The sequence below is a fragment of the Mus pahari genome, chromosome 20 (assembly GCF_900095145.1).
Source record: "Mus pahari chromosome 20, PAHARI_EIJ_v1.1, whole genome shotgun sequence".
NCBI lineage: Eukaryota > Metazoa > Chordata > Mammalia > Rodentia > Muridae > Mus > Mus pahari.
Genome location: NC_034609.1, coordinates 306,805 through 329,162, shown reverse-complemented (window position 1 = coordinate 329,162; position 22,358 = coordinate 306,805). Strand labels below are relative to the sequence as shown.

The 22,358-nt window shown below is 37.5% G+C and overlaps 1 protein-coding gene across 1 annotated transcript in view; it reads right to left on the bottom strand.

The window, feature by feature from the left end:
• The window catches only part of Iqcm (IQ motif containing M), a 352,279-nt gene that overhangs the window by 317,183 nt on the left and 12,738 nt on the right, over positions 1–22,358 (bottom strand). The window contains exon 3 of the mRNA XM_021220812.1: positions 20,337–20,601. Coding sequence (XP_021076471.1) covers positions 20,337–20,601 — 265 coding nt within the window. The remainder of the gene's footprint in view (positions 1–20,336; positions 20,602–22,358) is intronic.

Below are 22,358 nucleotides of genomic sequence, written 5' to 3'. Positions count from 1 at the left end.
TATATATATATATATATATATATATATATATATATATATATATATATATATTATTCTAGTCTTATTTACTGTTAGTAAGACATGACCTTGTGTGGCAATTATCTGAGTGCCCTCAGTCCTCTGCTTTCTTAGTAAGAGCAGGTAGCTGGTTAGACAAAATTGTATCCCACATAGACTTTTTTCTCTGTAACTGCCAATCTAAGACAATAGACAATTTCATTGTTTTAGCTCTATTTCCTAGAATTCTGTTCAAGCTATGGACCATTTAAAAAGAAAACAAAACAAAACAACAACAAAAAACAAAAAACAGATATTTCTAACCAAAAGACTGAAAAGATATAAGAGCCGATAGAACCAGAGACTGATAAAACAAAATGCAGCAGCAGATGGACAATGACAACAGAAAAGTCACTTCCTAAAATATAGATAGACCTAAATAATACTGGAAAAAGCTCTCAATGAAATGTGGAACAAACATGGACAGAAAGTTCTTTGCCAATTTTACAAAGCTATCTAATGAAAATAGTATTGAATTATTAAATGCAGACCATCCCACAGTGCCTTCTAGTCAGCATGTTAGTAATTTCAGATGGTTACCTAACCTTACTAAGCCTCATGGCCTACCAAAAGAAGAAATGCATTTGTGTATGCAGCTTAAGGATATTACAATTTTCTTATTATTAGAAGAGCCTGTTCATCATGGATGCTGTTTATGCCTAACACTCATACTGGGTATGCCAACCATGATGGTTCTGGTATCCTTTGTTCTATACCCGGGTCTTTGCTTAGGAATGTGTTAGTAGCAAGCAACCTCGAGGAAAGTGGTACCATATAATACATTTGGCAGATTCTAAAGGGAGACCTGTCTTTCTGCCTGACTATCAAACTATTGAAATAATGGATGACCCTCAAGGTTGGTATTTCCCTAGGAATCTGATGCTGGAAGGAAAAAAATGTCAGCCATGCAGAGAGGAACATGTATGTCTCTTGGGAAGAGATTTCAGTTGTAACAGTTTGTTAGACCACTTTAGAGCATGAAACAGAAGCCTAGGCCATGATGGGTCAATGGTAGATTGGGTGGGTCTACACATTGATCTGGATTGCTTAGATGGGCATACATTCAGCCCTCTATTCCAATTTTAATCTGAAATTAGGGCCTTAAAGATAGATTGGAGGGGCTGATCCACCACTGATCTCTTTCTGACTCTTCCCATTGACTGAATCTCATTTTCTGCTTTTTACTAATAATTTGGCTTTTTGAATTAGTTTCTTAAGATTGGATAGCCAAATCTGGATTCTTGAGGTATGGTGTCTGGGACCTTAAATTTTGTACCTCTCCTTGGATGAAACCAAACATACCTTACAAGCAATAGATCATCCAAGCTCATGTCTCTCACCTGTAACATGTTCTGCTCGTGTAACACACCACTTCCAAAGGACTTTGAATGAGTGGATAAGTAAACCTAAATCTGGAAGATCACCAACTAATATGGTTCTCTTCTATGGCAAGTCCATGCTATTTGTCTTCTGCATACATCCATACAACTGTAGCAGTGCATCACAGTTTGTAATAACTAACTGTAATAAACTGTGGTCAGAGCAACTGAAGCTGGGAAAGCTCACACTTTCGCTGGGTTTTCCTGGTAAAAGATATCACAGATATCTAGATATCACATTTTCATCTAGAGCCATGGCAACCAATCACATCATGGTACTTGTTATCTTTCTTATTTCTGCTTCTCACAATGGTCACGTGGTAGGTAATCCACTGCACTAGTCAGGATCCCACTGTGTCATCCACTCACCATTCCTGATGACAAATGCCAGAGCTTCACCATGCTTTCCTCTTTACTCTCATTCAGTCAGAATTATTCTTAGTCAATCAAAGATGGTGCTAGTCTCTCAACTTGGGATCTTCTCATGCTGAGCAAGTTATTGTAAGGCTGCCTGGTTCTAAAATCAAATGGTATTTTCTTCTTTGAAACATCACATGTTACAGTTCCTTACCTTAACTGCAATTAACTGAAATTGTTATGGGCAAGAAGTGGGGGGGGGGGGCTGTAAAACTGCTCCTTAACATAGACAAGATCTTGGAGATTTAAGTGTCACCTCTACTAGATTTTCTTACAGTGTAAATATGTCAGGTGACTGGGGGACAACTAAATATGACAATAAAAATCTTGCATAGTTTATGGCAGGAAAGCAGCAACACTTCTACCATAAACCATTTTGTATGGTAATTGCCTTTTTAAGAAATAGGGAAAGGGATATTATCACTAACAGAAAGGATTTAAAGAAATGCAAAGTTTTGGTTAGTATCATTTTCAGGAGATAAACAGATCTTTGTCATGATTATTTTGTTGTCTTCCTCACATTCATGCCATGGATTGTTTCAGGTACAACACCTCAAATATCCTGACACACTTTCTTGCTTCACATTAGGAGAGATATTTTCCACACTTAAAATGAATCGTCATCCTGGTGAGCTCAGGTGTACTGGTCATCATCCTGGGGAGCTCTGGGGGTACTGTTCCTCCTAGAGGGCTGCAAACCCCTTCAGCTCCCTGGGTACTTTCTCTAACTCCTCCATTGGGGACCCTGTGATCAGTCCAGTGGATGGTTGTGAGCCTCCACTTCTGTATTTGTAAGGCACTGGCAGAGACTCTCAGGACACAGCTGTATCAGGCTCCTGTCAGCAAGCACTTGTTGGCATCCACAATAGTGTCTGGGTTTGGTGACTGGATATGGGATAGATCCCCAGGTGGTGCAGTCTCTGGATGGCCTTTCCTTCAGATTCTGCTCCATACTTTGTCTCTGTACCTCCTCCCATGGGTATTTTGATCTCCTTTCTAAGAAGGGCCAAAGTATCCAGACTTTGGTCTTCCTTCTTCTTGAGCTTCATGTGGTCTGTGAATTGTATCTTGGGTATTCTGANCTTCTGGGCTAATATCCACTTATCAGTGAGTTCATACCATGTATGTTCTTTTGTGATTATGTTACCTCACTCAGGCTGATATCCTCCAAATCCATCCATTTGCCTAAGAATTTCATGAGTTCATTGTTTTTAATAGCTGAGTAGTACTCTAAACCACCAACCAAGTACACATGGAGGGACTCATGGCTCCAACCACATATGTAGCTGAGGATAGCCTTGTGGGATATCAATAAGAGGTAGCAGAGGATGGCCCGTGGGATATCAATGAGAGGAGGGGCCCTTGGTCCTGCAAAGGATTGATGCCACAGTGTAGGAGAATGCCAGGACAGGGAAGCAGGAGTGGGTAGGTTAGTTAGCAAGGGAAGAGGGTTAGGATAGGGGAGTTTTTGGAGGGGAAATCAGGAAAGGGGACAACATTTGAAATATAAATAAACAAGATATCTAATTAAATTTTTTTTAAAAAAATGAATCATCATGAGAGGACAAAGGATGTTCACCAAATCGTGATATGCATCATGTTCTGAATGCATTTGGCACTCCTTCTGTTTTTATCTCCACATAGACTTGCAGGTGGGATTAATGATGAGGCAGAACAGGAATCAGACTCATTTGCAGGCAGTGACAAAACTCCAGGCTGAAAGCTGACCAGTCCCCTGAGACCCAGCAGAATCAGAACTCAGGTTTTCAAAATAGAGGTCAGAACTTGGTCTTGCTTTCAATTAAGATGCTTCTCAGAAAAACTCTTTCCAAGGAAACTAAAAGGAAAAACATTGGCTGCAGTTCTTCCCTAAGAAGTTAAGCTTTTATTAGTACTGTAAAGCTATGAGATTCAGTAGGCTCTGAGGCTATATGGTATTACTTGTGTCTAATGTATTCTAAACATGGGTTACACAAACCCTAGAACATTAGTTTTCAGGTAGGTTCTGAGTAAATATTCTATAACGACCTCTAGAGTCTCTGCACAGCACATATGTGCTCAAGAGTCTCAAAGGAGTCCTCAGTAACATGTCCAGTATTTTATTATTACATTCTGTTTTCACACAGATCTCATCTGGTCCTTGTAGCAATATAAGCAGCAGATATTGTTATCACTGTAAGCATCCAATATATTAAATAATTTGTCCAGAATCATACTAGAAGAAAAATAGACGTTAGTGTTTGATATTTAGCCCCAAGTTCCAGGTTCTTTCCAAGTAGGTGCAAAGACTGTATAAAGTGTTGTACCGTTTACTACTTGAACTTGGATTACCATGCATCATCCTGGTCTGAACACACATGCAAGGGACTATTACTGCTACTTCAGAGAGGGAAACTTTTTTCTCTAAAATGAGTGCTTCTTTCATGGCTACAAATGCAAAAATAAGTATTGTATGAAATGCACTCCAGATTTAAGAAAATAAATCAGTGGCCAGCCACAAAAACATAAAATTGCTTTTGACTGCTACAGATAAAATTATAACAATAAAAAGCAGTAATTTTAGAGTATATTCCAGAAAGATTGACCAAAGTCTGTGACATGGACTACTATATTTTCTAGAGAAAATAAATGGCCAGAAAAGTTACACCTTTGATTTCATTGTGAATACTGTAAAACTATCTAAATGTTACAAGTACATAAGCCAGCAATAGCGGATCTGAATAAACCTGAGTTCTGACCACTGTCTTCCATTTTTTGTCTTTACAGAAGGCAAAAGATCCATTTGAAAGTCAAAAAGTCAGGCTATATAAACCCAAAGCCTAGCAGTGAGTGCTAAGACTTCAAATATAGAGTATCTTTTTTAAGTCCTAAAAACTGAGAGGAATTCCATTAAGACCCTGACCAAGAACACCAAAACAAACTTTATAGCCATTCAGGGCAGGCCATTACTGTTTGCCTAGCAAGGTGATTGCACCCTCACCTCCTTCTCAGAAAGGCAGTCAGTACCACATTCCTGCTGCTCCTTCCATTCAAGGAAACAGTTTGTGCTCCATGAATAAATGTTGTATTGATAGACGACTCTCAGGAAACATGTAGAAAAAGTCATCATTTTTACAATAAAGGAGAAAAACAAATAGTCTGTCAGAGTTCATCTCAAAGCTAATATTCTACCCTTTAAAGCAGTTGTAGACATCAGCTCTTTTCTTCTCTTTTACTAGCAAAACCAGATGAGTTTCCTGGGACTTCTTGAGCCCTCCAATCCATACAGGTGTAACCCACAGCCTCCTACACACAGGCAGTTATCTTTATGTCTTTTCTGTTAAAATTTCAAAAAAGCATCCATTTTTGTGGCTTGAGGTGGGAGCAGAAGCAGCATCCAACTCTATACCAGCCCGTGCATCTCCCCAACCAGTGCACCTTCCAGCCTTCCGCACTCCCTGTCATGTTCTCTCCTTACCCACAAGACACCTCTGTGAGGATCTACTGCAAATGAAATGACTCTGCCACTTGGGGATACCTTTGAAAGAACCAAGTGCCATAGCACAGAGCTGCCTGAGTGCATAGATTTCACAGTAGCCAAGAACAACATCGGGCACTTTCAATGCCACACCTCTTCTGAAAGCTTATGTTATTCATGAAAATTAAAATAGACTCCAAGCTATTAGGTCAGTTTTTGGGGGCAAACTCAAGTAGAATAAAAGGAAGTTCTCAATACCCCTAAGGATTTAGGAAAAGAACTACTCGTCACTTCCTTACTCCCAAAGCTCTTGTTTGACCCTCAGCCCAAGCACCCTGATTTACTCAGTCCCCTTGACAAGGGAGGAGAACAGAAAGCTTCAGAAACAGGAAGACTTCGAATCTTGGTTCTTTGTTTTACTGTGGGTGACAGCTTGAGCAGATCTCTGAGCCAAACTTTTCTTATCTACAAAGCACAACTAGCAATATGTATATTTTTCAAGGTTTGAATAGTACATGGTGTCCTGGTTTCATTTCTGTTGAAGCAATAAATACCATAACCAAATAACTTAGGGACAAAGGTTTGTGTCAGCTCACAGAATGTATCCTCAGGAGAAGCCCAGGCAGAGACAAACAAGGGACCTTGTTCTGCTCACTACTGAGCTGCCTTCTTGTACAACACAGGCTCACCTGCCCAGAGATCGTCCCAACCACCATGGACTGAACCCACCTACTTCAATTAGCAATCAAGAAAATGCCCCAGTGGATATGTCCAAAGGCCATTAGATCTCCATCTGTGGATCTCTTCGTAGATCAAGTTGACAACTAAAGCTAACCATGATGTATGGCTTCATATAGTACTAGGTAATACCAATTTTGAGCTGATTCTGCCTCAGTCTTTATTAATTGGCTTCTAAATAATAATGGAAGCATTTCTTTCAGTTTTAGAAAACACATAAAAAGTCATTTTCCCATGTGATCAGTATACTTTCAGACATTCATGGAGAAATACAAAAGTAAAGGGTCATTCACATACAAGATTACTAACCAAATATTTCAATCTGTCTTTTTGCAGTGCTTAAATATATAATGGTAAAGTTCTTCTGGAAAACACAAAAAAAAGTAGAATCTTCCATTAACTCAGTCACATTAGAAGCACTTGTGAGAATCTACCAAATGTGTGGTAATAACACTCCATTATATCTTCAGGACAGTGACTACATAAAAAGGTTTACTCTGACCTGCCGTTACTAAATGAAGTGAGAACATTAATTATCTTTCTGAAACAGTTTTCAAAAAGTATATATAAAGTGTCCAAAATAATGTTCGGATTGACTAAGTGCACTGGGATCAAAACCAGAAGGACTTTACAGCAGGTTTGATTCCCTGGTTCTAAGGCTGCTTCACAGCAGTGCCAGCTCAGACAAGGGACAATGAATCTCTAGCATCTCAGACTTCAGGCACTAATAGGTCCTTGGCTTCAGGTTTCCCAGCTTCAGAAGAGATGCCAGAAAACACATGCTGAGGTAGAATCATTTTGGAAGCATCCATGAAGGGCAGAGAAATGAATAGCTACCTTAGGTGCAGAATAGATCCGACAACAGCTGTTTTATACAGGATGGCGATCAGTATGCATCTCTATAGTCTACAGTAACTGTCATATACCATCAACATGTAATTCACGCTGTCATATACCATCAACATGTAATTCACGGATCTCTCCTCTCTCTCTCTCTCTCTCTCTCTCTCTCTCTCTCTCTCTCTCCCTCTCTCTCTCCCTGTGATAATTAATAATTGTTGTCAACTTGATTGATTGGGTTATGAATTGGCAAAACGACCAATAAAACACAGGTGTGTGTGTGTGTGTGTGTGTGTGTGTGTGTGTGTGTGTGTGTGTGTATGAGAGCATTTGGAATATAATTAGATTATGTGGGTTCTTATCTAACCAATGTTTTAATCCATTGACAGAGTCAAAATCTGAGTTTGAATGAGCTACTAGGAGGGGGTGCAGCTTTAGAAAGAAGGTTTCAGTTGAAGGGTGTAAGTACACTGAGGTCTTTTTCAGATATATTTTTTGTCCAGCTACTTCCTATCACCTTGTGTCCTGACAGCCTTGCAGAAGGCAGCTCTGTTCAATTATCCTTCCCACAATGTTTCTGCCTAACCACATGACCCACAAAACAACAACCACCATGGGTTAATCTCTCAAACACTATGTCTTTTCTTCTTTAAATTGAGATTAAGGCATTCTGTTATACTAATGAACATATTACTAACACACTATATTTACTTCTATTCCATAATAATTATTAGAATATCAGTAATTATTATGGAATAGAGTAATATTCTCAGTGAGACCACCATTCTGCTAGGTAGCCACTGGAATATGAATGCAAACAAGGTAGGTAAGGTCCCTGGTCCCAAAAGGATGATCTAATAGAAGAAAAGACGGGATCACTGTAGGCAAACTAATCTTGTGGACAAGTTCGTGGAGCTACAAATAACCAAGAATATCTAATTCAGCTCCCAGATGGCACTAAGAACCTCCCCCATCTCATTCATTTAGAAGACAACTGATGAACAACATATGAAGCTATTACTCCCAAGCAGAGCTTTCTTGCGCTTGACCCATCAACCCTCTACTATGCAGAATTACCAGGAAGGAACAGGAAATGTATATTCACACTGGTTAGCCGAGGCTTGCTGATAATAATGGTGACTAGAAAACAAATTAACTGTTTAATAGCAGGACTATTTTCTCCCGAAGGCTTACTAAAAGGTAAAATCATACATTGTTATAAATTGAAGAACATTTCTGACTAACACAACAGCTGCTGAATTATTTGATCTCTATCTCATAAAAAAAAAAAAAAAAAAAAAAAAAAAAATGCAATGACTTGTTTTTACATTGTGAGTCTCATGTAACACAGTCCCCCAAAGCCATGTCCTGTCTGCAGGCTCAATTGAAAATGTCGTTATCTCACTACCAGTACCCAAGGCCTGACTACGGTGTTGGAATTACATAGAGAGGAGGGAGCTGAATTACTCTGCACCACAGAGAAGAGGGGATCTAGGAAATGCACTTCGATTTTTCAACTATCTTAGAACTCCATATTAAAGTTAGTAGAAACAGAACACTGTATGATGCTGGTGTATGAAAATGTCATAAGGAAATCTATAATTTTTTACTAGGATAACTTACTATGTTAAGTTAAAAAATAATGTAAAAGAAAAGTCAATTAATTTAGCTCTCCTTATTTTTATTTAAAAATACAAAAAAAATCTCACTAGAGTATAATCCCATATAGACAACTAAAACTTTAAGAAGCTGACCCTCAAATATTAAAAGTTAACATAGCTTTACTTACTAATTAGCATTTAATGGTGATATCTGTGTATGAGAGAATACAGAAATATAAATGTTAATGGGTGTGGCCAAGAAAATTCCACACAGTAGTACAGAACAATTACAGGTTCCTTTGCTGTATATAAGTCACTGAGAAAAGTATTGTATGGCATACATTTTTCAATATCCCAAAGTACCCAGCATTGGAGGAAATTTATCTATAATTTACTTAAAAATTTAATTACCTTAACAACCAGTTTATAGACAATCCTTTCCCAAATTCCCCAAAAGATATGTAACCTGCTACAATAGGCAAATTTCCAGCACGTACAAGTCACTAGTTCTAGCATGATGCCCTTTAAGTAGGAATTTATATAAACAGGAGCCAAATATATATTTGAATGTATAGTCTCTATATATACAAAGAAAATGAGATAAAGGTGTTTGCTCCAACACATGGACAGGTCAGTGAGACTATAAGCCCAATTTCCCTGAAGCTTGAAGACAGTGGACAGAAAAGAGCATCACTTGTCTAAGCCACTCAGCCTTTGTCTTTTTCATAAGGAAGCAAATATTTTGAGCTCTCTATGCTCCCAATTCAGTTGATTCCAAATTCAGAAGAAAAACATGTCCTATTACTTCTTATAATCTTGATAACTACCTCTTTCCAAATCTCCCTCTACTATCTACACTTTTAAGGAAAGGAAAGGCTGTTTCTACTCACCTAAAAGTCTATGGAACTCATAATTCTGTTACTAAGAGCTCAGTATAGTTATGGGACAAAATATGATTAAGGAAGTAAAAGTTGAAACTGTTAGCATATAAATCATAGTTTTACAATCATCCTGACAAGAAAAGTATTTTAGAAAAATCATATCTAGAATTAAAGTTTACTTTTAAAAATATACTATTCTAGTACTATATGCCTATTATAGTAAATTTGCTAGTAACTCAGTAGCATAAAAGGTAGAAACTTAGTCTCCCACAATTCTGCAGGTCATCATGCCAAAACCAAGAAGCTGTTGAGACTGCTATTCTTCAAAGGATTTAAAGAATGGTCCTCCTCTCTTCCAAGTTCTAAGAGCTGCCTGTAACCTTCTGCCTACACCAGACTTGCCACCACGGTGCAATGGCTCTTCACATCTGTCACACTCTCTTTGTGACAGTGTTTCTAGCTCAGCTTCTGCTGTTCTCTCCAACCCATGGTTCTCGAGTTAACTTTATCTAGAAAGATCCTTCATTGTTGTTGCTGTTGCTTTTGTTTTTCTGAGTGAAATAACGTTACAAGTACTAGTTTGACTCTTCCAGTTACTGTTACTCAGCCTACTGAAGACAACATAGGGGATTTTTTTAATCTGTAATGACTGGACAAAAAAATCTGTTTCCATCAGAATTATAGTGACAATCAACACAAAACTAAATTAGTATAAACAAAAAAGAAAATGTTTCTAAGTTGTAGGTGGAATGTGGGCATAGAGAACTAAAACTCCTACACTGTCAACATATTTACTGCTTTCTCAAGAGGAACAGAGATTTACATGAGCTACACAGTCCAGGAAAAGTTTACTTGCAATAATACCAGGTTCAGAGACATAACCAATATTGTTAGGACTTAGCTTTTCTCCATCACTCTGTGTTGACGATATTCTAAAATCCCAGGCCGTGATCTCTGCTCCCTCCAGGCTCATTTTCTTCTGGCCTGTTGGAGCTTGATCGTTGAATCCATCATTCTCGCCATAAAATAGTGAATCACTAGGTATGCCTGAATTTCACATGTGCATGGATGCAAAATAGAGGCGTATTTACCATGTTGTTAATAGAACTAAAGGATCTTTGGAAATACAAAGCAATATATGTGTTCACTAAAGATGACTGGCACTACAAATAAGAAACCATATGTAAGAAACTACGATTTTACTCCCTCAGAAGAGCTGGTATAAATTACTCATGTGTGAAACACAGGGTGTGACCTTCACCCCCTCTAAAACACTTGAAATGCTATTAATTCTTCCCCACATGTGAAAAACACGAAGCAAGAAATGAATCATATAACTTCAAAGTCACTCTGTTTTGGGATTTTCTGAGCTAGTAATATCAGAATACTAGAAGTAATACTAGAAGGTTTAAAAAATCCTGATTATTTCTAAATTCTTATAATAATGTTCATGTTTAAGATCTTATATCAAAAGTTTTTCACATGAGAACCCCCTATTACTGGAAAAGCAATGAACCCCTTATCTATTCAGAGTACTTGCCCCACATCCGTTTCAAAGATGCGGTATGAAAGGAGGACGAGCGTAGACACGCAGGCCGATGACCCAGACATGTGTCAAGGAGGTCTATGATCTTGTCTTCTCATTAACACAAAGGAAGCAGGAAAAGTGAAGTTGTATAGTGAGAAGTGAGAAGAGTCAACAAAGCAAACTGAGAAGAAAAACCAGAGACACAGTTCTCTGTGTGACCGTCTTGTTCACCTCACCATTAGACAGCCAGCTCTGTGCACGAAGAAATCGTTTCAAATCTGAAAGCTTCACAGATCAAATTACTTACTGATACTAAAATCAACATTTTTTCCACTTCATTGAAACATTTTTAAAAATATATTTTAGTTTCTTCTTTTCTTATAAATTGTCAAGGATCCCAGATTTAAATCCTTCCAAAATAATTTTGTAGAAATAAGTTTTAAAAGGCAGTTTTAACACATTTGCTACCATTGCATGTGTTCTAAAAGTCATTAAAATATAGACTAGAATATTTTATAAACATCATTGATCAAAACACTGTTTGATAAGTTGTAACTGTGGCCAAAGAAATCAGCATAAAACAGTTTTCCTTAGCGATTTCTCAATTGCTTCCTATATATGCAGCACTTAATAAGGAAATCATTAACAAAGTGCACATGCCTTTGTGGTATATGTAAAGGAAATGATTTATGATTTGGTAGCCAAAGAGGCATACATGCTCACACACCTCTACACATTTACAACTACCCACACATACACACCTCAAAAACAAATTCATTCTTCCCTCCTATCTCTGTCTCTCTGTCTCTCTGTCTCTCTGTCTCTCTCTTCCTCTATCTCTCACACAACACACACACACACACACANANACACACACACACACACANANAGAGAGAGAGAGAGAGAGAGAGAGAGAGAGAGAGAGATCCTTTCAGACTAGTTAAAAACCTAGCATCAATCCTAAATATATTGGTCATATATAAATATTAAATATCACAACATTCAATTAAAATTGTAACTAACCCAAAAGTAAAACTATATGCCTTTATTCCCAAAGAAAAGCATAGAGACATTTACAATATATTGCTTTATGATGACTATAGACTCTAATAGGTATTGCAAAAACTAACTTCTTCATGTGATTCCTCATGTGATCTCTAATTTCTGAAATTTATTAATTTGGTAATATATCATTCAAAATTCTAATTTATACTAACCCAGAGTTATAAGTTGTTGGAAGAATGAAAATTGGAGTTGTTTAATCAGTACTGTAAAAATCTATAAACTTGGAGAGAAATTGAGTTCATATTTTTCCTTATTTTACTCTATTAAGAAAAACGTCAAGCATAAAGAACATATTTGCTAAAGCTATTTGATATGATAATTGTCACAGCATTTTTAAAAGTTGATATCTTTGGATCAAATTCAAGGAAATGTTTAGCATGTTCTGATAGATAGATACACCATTTTCAGGAGAAAATGCAACCCAATTAGTCAGCCTGAGTAGAGTACGAGTACTATAACAGATTTTCTCTTTCTTATCTCACAAGCCCTAATCAACTTCTGAAATTAATGTCACTGATACCTTAGATCACATTTCTAGTCACCCCAAAGTGAATATGAGAAATATGTTCAAGAAAGGGATCCAAGGTACAACCTAATGTATGATTTTTGAGATAAGAACCTTGACAAATGAGTAGCAATTTTAGTTCACACATGAGTTTGATCAGTGCTACCTGCCAGGGCACATACAGAGGCTGCTAGCCAAATGTCTATGACTTCCACAGAGTCTATAGAGAGGTTTCCCTGGAGGATCCCTGTGATTGGACTCTCACAGATGCTTCACTCCATCATCACCTACCACACTCCTAACCTTCTGTGTACAAATTCACTGCCAAGGGGAAATACATCCGCAAAGACACTATGGTTATAATGAGCTACTCATCTTCTCTACCAGACCCTCACAACTAATTTTGTCACTCTTAATGTTTTATCCCAATCTCCACAGATTTATATCTATCATCTTTCCTCAAACCATGTCATAAACTATTATACACCAAATACCTCAAGACTTTTCCTCGGATAAGTGGGTATTTCACTATATTCATCACGGTGTCCTTTGCCTTCCTTTCTAACATCTCTCATCTTAAGGACTCAACTTTCCAGCAGGTCTTGTTTATTCTTTTCATCCATCCCTCACACTCTGGGGCTATGTAAAGTCAGTCTCCTCATAGAAACTAACCAATCTTTTTCCTTTCCTCTGAAAATAAAAATTGACATAACCAATTCATTTCCACACTCTACCAAAAAGTGTGCCAGAATGACCCCTCTCCCAGTTCCTTCTGATCCAATCCCATCTTCAAGTGAAGAACTCACTTTGACATCCATTTTTAAATATAGACATAACACTATCCCTCACCCAAGCCCCTCTCTCTCTCCTAAGACAGTTATCTTTTCTGACCCTGTCTAAGACATTGTTCCTTCCTGATAGAAACATGAACATGATGACACTGCATGTCCTGTCAATCACCTCAGAGCTCCTCATTTCCTTCCCCTCTTTTTATTCCCACAATGCTACAAATCCCTGGGGCTCAGATCTTAGATATTTTTCCCAGCATCATCCTCAAGGTTAATAACTGTAATAACCATTATATTTTTGTGGTTTGAGAGGTAAACACTAAACACTTGTCCCACAAAATAAAATTTGAATGTCATTGTAAATAAAATATCTTTCAAATATTGTCATAGTCCATTTTGTGGTGCTATAACAGAGCTAGTGGATTTAAGGAAAAACTACTTGATGTCATGACTTCGATGTTTAAAAGCCTCCTTGTACCTACCATATGCAAATCCTAACTACATGCCCAGGGAGCCTAACGTAATCTAGATTTGACCTGAAAGCCTCCTTCATGGTACTACAAAACACCATGTAAACTTCTAAAGGAAGAAAGCAACTGATAGTCCAACTCAACTATGGAGGCTATGAACCACAACACTGACCAGCTTGGCAACACTAACTCTAAGGGTGAAATAGAGACACACAGACCTTGGCAGTACCAACATATCTCTAACTAGACATAAGATCTGCCAATAAGAGAGAAATTGTGCCTGGTATTAGAAAACCTAGCCAACTATTCAGGCTGAGTGAAGTCTAGGATCTTGGAGCACCTACAACTAAACTTGACCAATAATCATAATCAGCACAATCCCTAACTACATTCTACATATTCATACTTACACCCACAGGTAAGTGTAGTTCTCAACACTTCATCAAGAAAACTTCTCTTTACAACAGAAGGAGACCATTACAGGAAACTACAACCACTTAAAAAATGCTAGTTGTAGAGTCCAGTTTCAACTTCCCTACAAAACAACTTCTGCACCAGTGTTTAGTGATCACTACAGAATAAGGAGCATAAAGATTGTAAAATCCAGAAGAACATAGAATTTGCTGTGAGACTGAGTTTCCATGTAATGTCAGAAGCTACACCTAAAAAGTCTCACCAGTATGACTGCTTGAGCATGAAGGATGGCACCAGTAAACATGCTAACATGGAAGGAAGAAAGCTCAGGAAGACAAAGAACTACAGGCAACCCAGGAATGCTGAAAGTAGCAGAAATATTCTTTCCAAGGGAAGAGCACACCAATTGCCCATCCATTATCAAATGGTTAACCCTTAAAATATACATATAAGCAACACTACACAGACCAATCAGGTTGCATTTATGTATTTATACATAGACACTGACATAGACATGCACACATGTGCATGTGTGAGTGTGCACACATGTGGATTGTGAGTGTGCATGCATGCACACACACACAACAGTTTTAAAAGGGGATCATGAATTTGAAAAATAGTAAGGAAGGATTTGCCGAGGAGGGCTTGGAGTAAAGGGAAGGAATAAATGATTTAAAAAAAAAAAAAGTATGCCCATCTCACTGGATCTGAAGAAAAAGGAAATTCTCATCTCCCACTTCACCATGAATATGTTTCCCTCATATGCCTACATTTCATCTCTCAGAAAACATGGACAATTCTACCATTAAGAAGAGTTTAATGCAGTGGTCTTTAGAAATAGGAATAAAGAGAGGGAAATGAAACAAGCACAATGGGAGAGCAAATATAAGAATCTTTCATGAGTTGACTGTTTTGTAAGGATTATGGTTGCTTAACCATTTGAGAAACTTGTGGAATATTATTATCACCCCTCTGTTCTAGAAAGAAAACATTCCCTCCTAACCCCCTCCATGGCTGCCAAATGTCAGTGCTAAACCAAGCTCATGGGTTTCCTAAGCCAGGTAGGGGTATGGATGCCTGGGAGAGAATTCAGTCACCACAACAGTATTTGGAATGGCTGGAACAAGCATTGAAGTGATCAAACTTATGTCCAAAGTATTTGACACAACCACCTACCTATATAGAGTGTTATAATGAAGCCAGTTCTTACCAGCTCAAGAAAACTGACTATACACATCTTATATCTCCTGCCCTGAGTAGGAACACAGTAAAGCATTTCAACCATGGGCATCAATAAATTATATAAACCGCAGGGTTTTCTTCCTCCCCACTCAGAGGTTATTGCTAATCATTTGCTAATCATTTGTCAATAATTACCCAGATCAATTCTCTAGCTCAATGTGGAAACATTAGTGTTGGCTGGTTGGTTGGCTTAGTTTGGTTTAGGTTTTCACTTTGAAAGCTCTGTGTGTGTGCCTCACTAGAGCATCCCACTGCTAATCGAAACTATCCACATTCATTTCTCCCACCTTACCTCTGTCCAATTTAATTCAGTTTCACTCCCATTCTGCACTTGTGCCCATTCAGTTGATATTTACTTTTCTACCTAGCGTAATTGTGTTATGAGAATATAATTCAGATACAATTTTTCTCATCTACATAGTAGACCTCTGCCTATGTGATGAATCTCAGAATAAAATGTTGGAAATTAACAGATATTTAAGCTCCTATTACCATCTTCACACACATAAAACATAAAATTTAAATTTGTTAAGAAAATTTAAAACACATTCTCATGCCTGAAAGTGCAGACGCCCTCATAGGAAAAACACAGAATCTTACTGGTATACATCACCCTAAGCATTCTCCCTTGAGTTCCAATTGTCATAGATCATCATCTACATGGAGTTGAAGAAATGTATTTCAGATGAGTATTAAGGGGAAAATGATAATTTCTGGTAAACATCTACCAGTCTCTTCAAGTCTGGCCTTCTGGACACCAGATATCTATTAATTTCTCATTCCTGAAAGAAAATACATTCTCTCTACAAAGGAGACAACCAAGAGTTCTCTGAGCCATGTCATTTAGGTCTAAATCCAGTCTGCCTGATGCATTAGCATCCCCATCAGATTGAGATGTGTTTCCTGATAATTTAATGGTGTGAGAACCAAGTTCAAAAGCTATCGCCACCTTACCTATAAAGCACATAGCATGCAAAAGAAGCGCAAAAAGCAAAAAAAGGAAGACACAGCAGCCACCGGTCCACACAAGAGTGATGCAAAGGATCCTCTAGGCTTGAGGTAGAAAGTTCTTTCTAGGGATTACTCCCGTCATACTGTACCTAGTCCCTGGGAAGATATTGACTATATCGTCAGTCAACTCTTGCTATTATCCTTACTGTAGGCTATGCAGGTATTCAGTTTACCTCCCGCAGGTTATTTTACTTTTGAACACTCAACTAAATCTATATTCACAGTTTCTTCAGTGATGTAATTTTCTTTAAAATTTTGTATTTCTGATCTATTTGATTCCAATTGATTCTACATGCCAATTATCACATTTAAAGTCTCCTTTTAGTCACATTTCTAAAACATACTTTGTTTTCTTACCCCTTCCTTTAGTCTCTCAATGGTGACTGCCCTGGGATTATCTAATATAATGGGATAGGTTATGAAATGGAGAGGTGTGTGATGTTTATTTTTCTTTTTGCTCTCGTGCTAATTATTGTTGGAAATATGGATCAAAGCCAATGGCTCAAGCTTTTGATTTCTCATTGAAAACTAGGAAGGATTTTTATTAGTTCAACTCTTCCTTTTTTATATTAACTTTTAAAGGCAGCCAGAAACACCAACATATTTTGATAATACTATCTCTGAGCATTTTCACCTGGAGCTACAGCACTCAGTAGTACATGACCTACTTATCCCTGAGAGTGGCTCTACCTTTCTGTAAGATATGCTCCTGGCCTTTTAAACTACTTCAAACTTCATTTACACAAATACCTTCATATTGCCTCAGAGTGGAAATCACTATAGACTCAACACTTTTCCTCTTTCTTATTCAATGTTTTGTTGTTGACAAATATATCACTCTAATACTTGTAGAATCTTTCCTCTTATTTCTAACTCCTGGGGGCTATCCTCTTAATTTAAGCCATCCTGTCGCATGTGAAGAATTCTGTCCTTGATAGTCTCAGGCCTACAAAATGTAGCATGTCCCTATCTCTGTTGCCTATAAACATTTCAATTGCAGTTTTGCTTAAATGTATTTGCATTATCTCTCTACTTTCAGGTTAAAGTTCAATGTCGATATCTAGTGTCATCTCTAAGGCCCCCTTATCCTCAGATTGCACTTTAACACTCCACAATCATTTTCATGTTACATAATATCAGGTACACATGACTAGACAGGATATTCCTTCTTTCTTATATTAACAAATAGCTATCTTTCAAAATTTACCAAATACTTTAGAGTTCCTGGGAATACATCTATGACTGCACAATCTGATGAGATATTCTCCTATTGATTTCAAAGCAGCAAACTAGCTTCTATTTAAAGTAACATCCATATATTTTGTGTTTTATTCTTACGTTTTATAGGCCCTACTTGAGTGAAGGTCATACAAATTACACATGCCACATAAGAACTTATCTGAACTAGTATAGCGTTTCCTCCTTATACCATACATGATAAATGGGTGTTTTTGGACAAAGACATGAATCCCACAATTTCAGTACATTAATAACCCCTACAGAGATGTTTATATTCAGTCTTCAACTTCTGCTCTCTTAAGTATCAGATCTTCTTTCCCAACTTTCTAACAGCTATCTCGATATGCATATCTACTTAACAGATCTAAAAATGTAATATTTTAGCTTCCTTTATTTCTTTCCTCACCTGCCTAATATCTAAATTTCCCATGATGTGGTTTGAATGTTTGTGTCTCTGCCAAATTTACATTTGAATCTGAGGCCCAATGTGATACTATAAAGGTATGGGACTTTTGAGGAGTGATGAAGTCATAAGGGCTTCATGTTCTACCATGTGATAACATAGCTTTAATTCTCTCCATATCACAGTGCAACACACAGGTTACATGTATATATGAGATGTATGTAACAACAGAAATAGACTACAGAATACTCTGAATCTTTTCTAAACTCAATGATATCTGATCAGTTTTATAGTTTATAAACCTTAACATCCTCATGTCTCCATACTACCCTGTTAATTTTTTGAAGACTGTTCACTCAGCATACAGTCCTCTAACTCTAAATTTACAGACATATGTTTAAAGAATCAATAGCTTGAAGACTATTGACAGGAACAGCATTGAGAAATGATATAAGGAGTAGTAGCAGTTTCAATGAAAATGATGCCCCCCAAACTCCTGGCTCATATAATTTGGTTTGCAGTTGGTGGATCTGTTTGGGAAGGATTAGGAGGTGTGGCCTTGGTGGAATAAGCATGTCACTGGGAATGGGCTTTGAGATTTCAAGATCTCAGCACCATTTCCAATACTGTCTCTGTCTTGCTTATGCTTATAGCTCAAGCTATAAGCCCTCAGCTAGTGCTCCATTGACATGCCTTTCTGACTGCTGCCATGCTCCCCAATATGATGGTCATGGACTCAATGCTTCTGGAACTATATGCTCCAAGTTAAGTTGGTTTGGTTATAAAGCTTTGCCACACCAATTGAAAAGTAACTAAAACAAGGGTATTCTTTGGTCAGCTAAACTAAGAATAAAACAATTATTGCAGTGCTTTATCTGAAATTTTAATACATTAATGATCAATGGATATCCAAGGAGGGGATATAATCTATAGGGTTAATTTGGGGTTCTCTTGTTGTTTTTTATGGTGGTTTGAAAGAAAATGGCCCCCATAGACACATAGGAAGTGACAATATTAAGAGGTGTGGCTTTGTTGGAGGAGGTTTGTCAGTAAGGTACGGGCTTTGGTGTCTCAGAAGCTTATGCCAGCTCTCTTTCTACTGCCTGTGGATCCAAATGGAAAACTTACAGCTACCTCTCAACCACCATGTCTGCCTGCATGCTGCCATGCTTCCCACCATGATAGTAATGAACTAAACCTCTGTAGTGTAAGCCAGTCCCAATTAAATCATGGTCTCTTCTCAGCAATGCAACACTGACTAAGACATTGCTGTTATTTGTTCTTCTCTGTTTTTATGTGCTAAAAACATAGATTCAAACCCTAGGCTGTTTAGGTGCCTCAAAAGTCTAGCCCCATTTCTCCCCCCTGCTTCATTTTCTAATAGATATCATGATTTTTCACCCTTCTGGGTATTGAGACATTTTTCTCCCACAGGTCAATGAGGTTTCTCTATGCTCCTAACTCTAAAGAAATGTCCTATGATCCTATTTCTAGTGAGAACTTTGCTGGTAAATTTGAATTCTACCCTTTAGTTTGTTAGTTATTAGTGTCCCCATGTACTTTTCTTTTACTCCTAGTTCAGCAATTGTCATGCAGTAGGATAAGAAATTACTGTTTATATCTAACATTGATTTATGAGTCTTTTTTGACTTCTGTTTCCCCAGTTCTGAACAATGTCTGACACAGAAAGAAGAATCTTTGCTGAAAGAAAGAACTGTAAACAGATGAATGACTTAGGAAATATTTTAGAAATACCTAAGCCTTTGACTACTATAATAACTACAACTGTGTTATGAGGTCATTTGTTTAGGCTGTTACTACAAATAACAGTATTAACTTTGCTTAAATGGAACCAAGGCTTTCCCCTTTACTACACTTCTAATGAAGAATACATTGTTACTAATGTTTGTGTTATGGAAAACTCTACAGTCTGGGAATTCTATTCAGGGAGCTAAGAAAGCATCCTTAGAAAGAAGTTGCCTGCCCTATCTGCTCTCATTAATAGAACTTAAGCTATTTAGTAAATGAATGTTTTCGAATAATCTGTACTAGATAAACAATGCCACTAAAGGAAAACACAAGCCAGTTCTAGTTCCTAGGCCCTTCCCTGCTAGGATGCTCTCATCACAGTTTCTGGCAGACCAAATCTTGGAAGTTCCAGGTACCATGCTCCTCAGCCTTCATTGCTAAAACAAAGTTCTAGCTACCATCTCAACCAGAAAATTTCATTTCAAGTTCTCAAAAGAGCAAATCGTTCCATCCGTTGCTTTTCCAATTTTCTTGCCTCCATTCAAAGCTCACCTGTTTTAAAAAGGTCTACAGGGTGGTACTTCTCTTTTATATTCGAAACATGTGGCTCCTTGAAGGAAATCTGCTGTGAGGCCTCAATTAAAGCTGTGCACTTGGAAGTATCCCTGGGATAGCTGATGCTTCTGAGTACCAACTGATGTTCTTGAACGACATTAAGGATTTCACTTTTCTTAACCTCAAAAGGTATGAACGTGACAGTTTTTGGTTTTTGGTGTTTATTTTTAAAGACATCTATAGACGTTCCTTGAGCCTTATTCTATAAATAAAACAAAAAAGTAAAATTTTAATATTCATTTTTAATATAATTACATAGTCAAATTTATAGATAAACTTTATCGAGATAAAATCATATCATAAATGACTGCATTTTCAAAAGTGTCTCTCTAAGATTGCGATATGCATGATGGTTATCAATTAAGCCCACACTCTAAAGTTGTTCCCAAGGATGAATGTTAGAATCCGCATCAAAAGAAAAAGAATTGTCCAATAGCAGCTTCTGTCTCAAAAGAGATATTTTTAAAATATAGGCACACAAACTACCATCCCCAAAAACTTACATACAGGCAGCATTATTCATATTGAACATTTAGAAATATACATGAAAGTATATATGCGTGTGTGAGTGTGTGTGTGTGTGTGTGTGTGTGTGTGTGTGTGTGTATGGCATTTAGTTTTTAAAAATAATGCATGATTTTAAGGAGAGCAGGGAGGGTAATATGGAAGGATTTCAAGGAAAGAAAAGAAAAGGAGGGGAGAAATTAACTATAATTAAATTATAATCTCAAGAAATACAGTCCCAGAATCTATTTTTACATCATTTTTGTGTGTATTTATATAGACAATTTTAATGAGTCTTTTCATTTGTGCTGAAATACAAGAGCCAAAAACCACATAACAAAAGCCAAACGCCACACTCAAGAAACTTGTTGAGTTGTTAGCCAGACTGTCCAGAGGAGGCCTAAAATGTGCAGCCTATTGCCATTTTTATGTATTGCCCTCCAGAGGTGTAAGGCAAGTCCCAGTTATTAAAGACACTATGCACTTTACATAATGTTTAAATTTAATTTTTTTTTACCATCTCTGAGAACTCTTAACTGTCTGTAAAGTTTCCAAATTTTTCTCTGCTAAACTGGAAATCACTCAGTATAAATGGATATATGCTGTCATGGAAACCATATTGATAACAGGATATAATTTTTCAGATGTTTTTAATCACATGTTTATTAATTTTGAGCAACATAGTCAGTGGAAGACTAACACAGCTCCATGTCTCTGAAATGCAATTATTAATATAATATCAGTCCTACAGATGGACAGAGCTGCTAACAAAAAGTCAAGTTGTTGTTACTTCTTTTTGGTTTTTCGAGACAGGATTTCTCTGTATAGCCCTGGCTGTCCTGGAACTCACTCTGTAGACCAGGCTGGCCTCGAACTCAGAAATCCACCTGCCTCTGCCTCCCAAGTGCTGGGATTAAAGGCGTGCACCACCACCGTCTGGCTTGTTGTTACTTCTAATTGTTGCCAACTCAAGATGTCATTAAGCTTTTGATAGTATGATCTTTACCACTTGTCACAATGGCTGCCCAGTCTTCAGATGTCCTGCCTGCTCTGCAAAGCCTTTTCCCCAAACTGGGACCCTTGTGTTTGTCAGCCTTTACCCTCCCACCCTTCCTAAGACTGCACAACTGCCTGATACCCAGCAAATGTCTGTTGAGCAGGTACAATGCTTGTTGCTGGAGATGCAACACTCAGAGAAACAGCTTACACTCCAGGGACTACAGACTACAACAGAGAGTTTTAAAGCAGTGACATGAGAAAAGACACGGGTGCTTATCAGGCTGGGGCGACAGGAGAGGTGATGTTTCCATTTTAGTTTTATCTAAACAGAGATAAGGGAATACTTACATAAAATGATAAATGCAATTAAGTGTTAACAACCTTAAATATATCAAATGTCCAAACCATATATATATTTGTGTGTCATCTGAATCAATTTTTATAAAAGCCACTGAA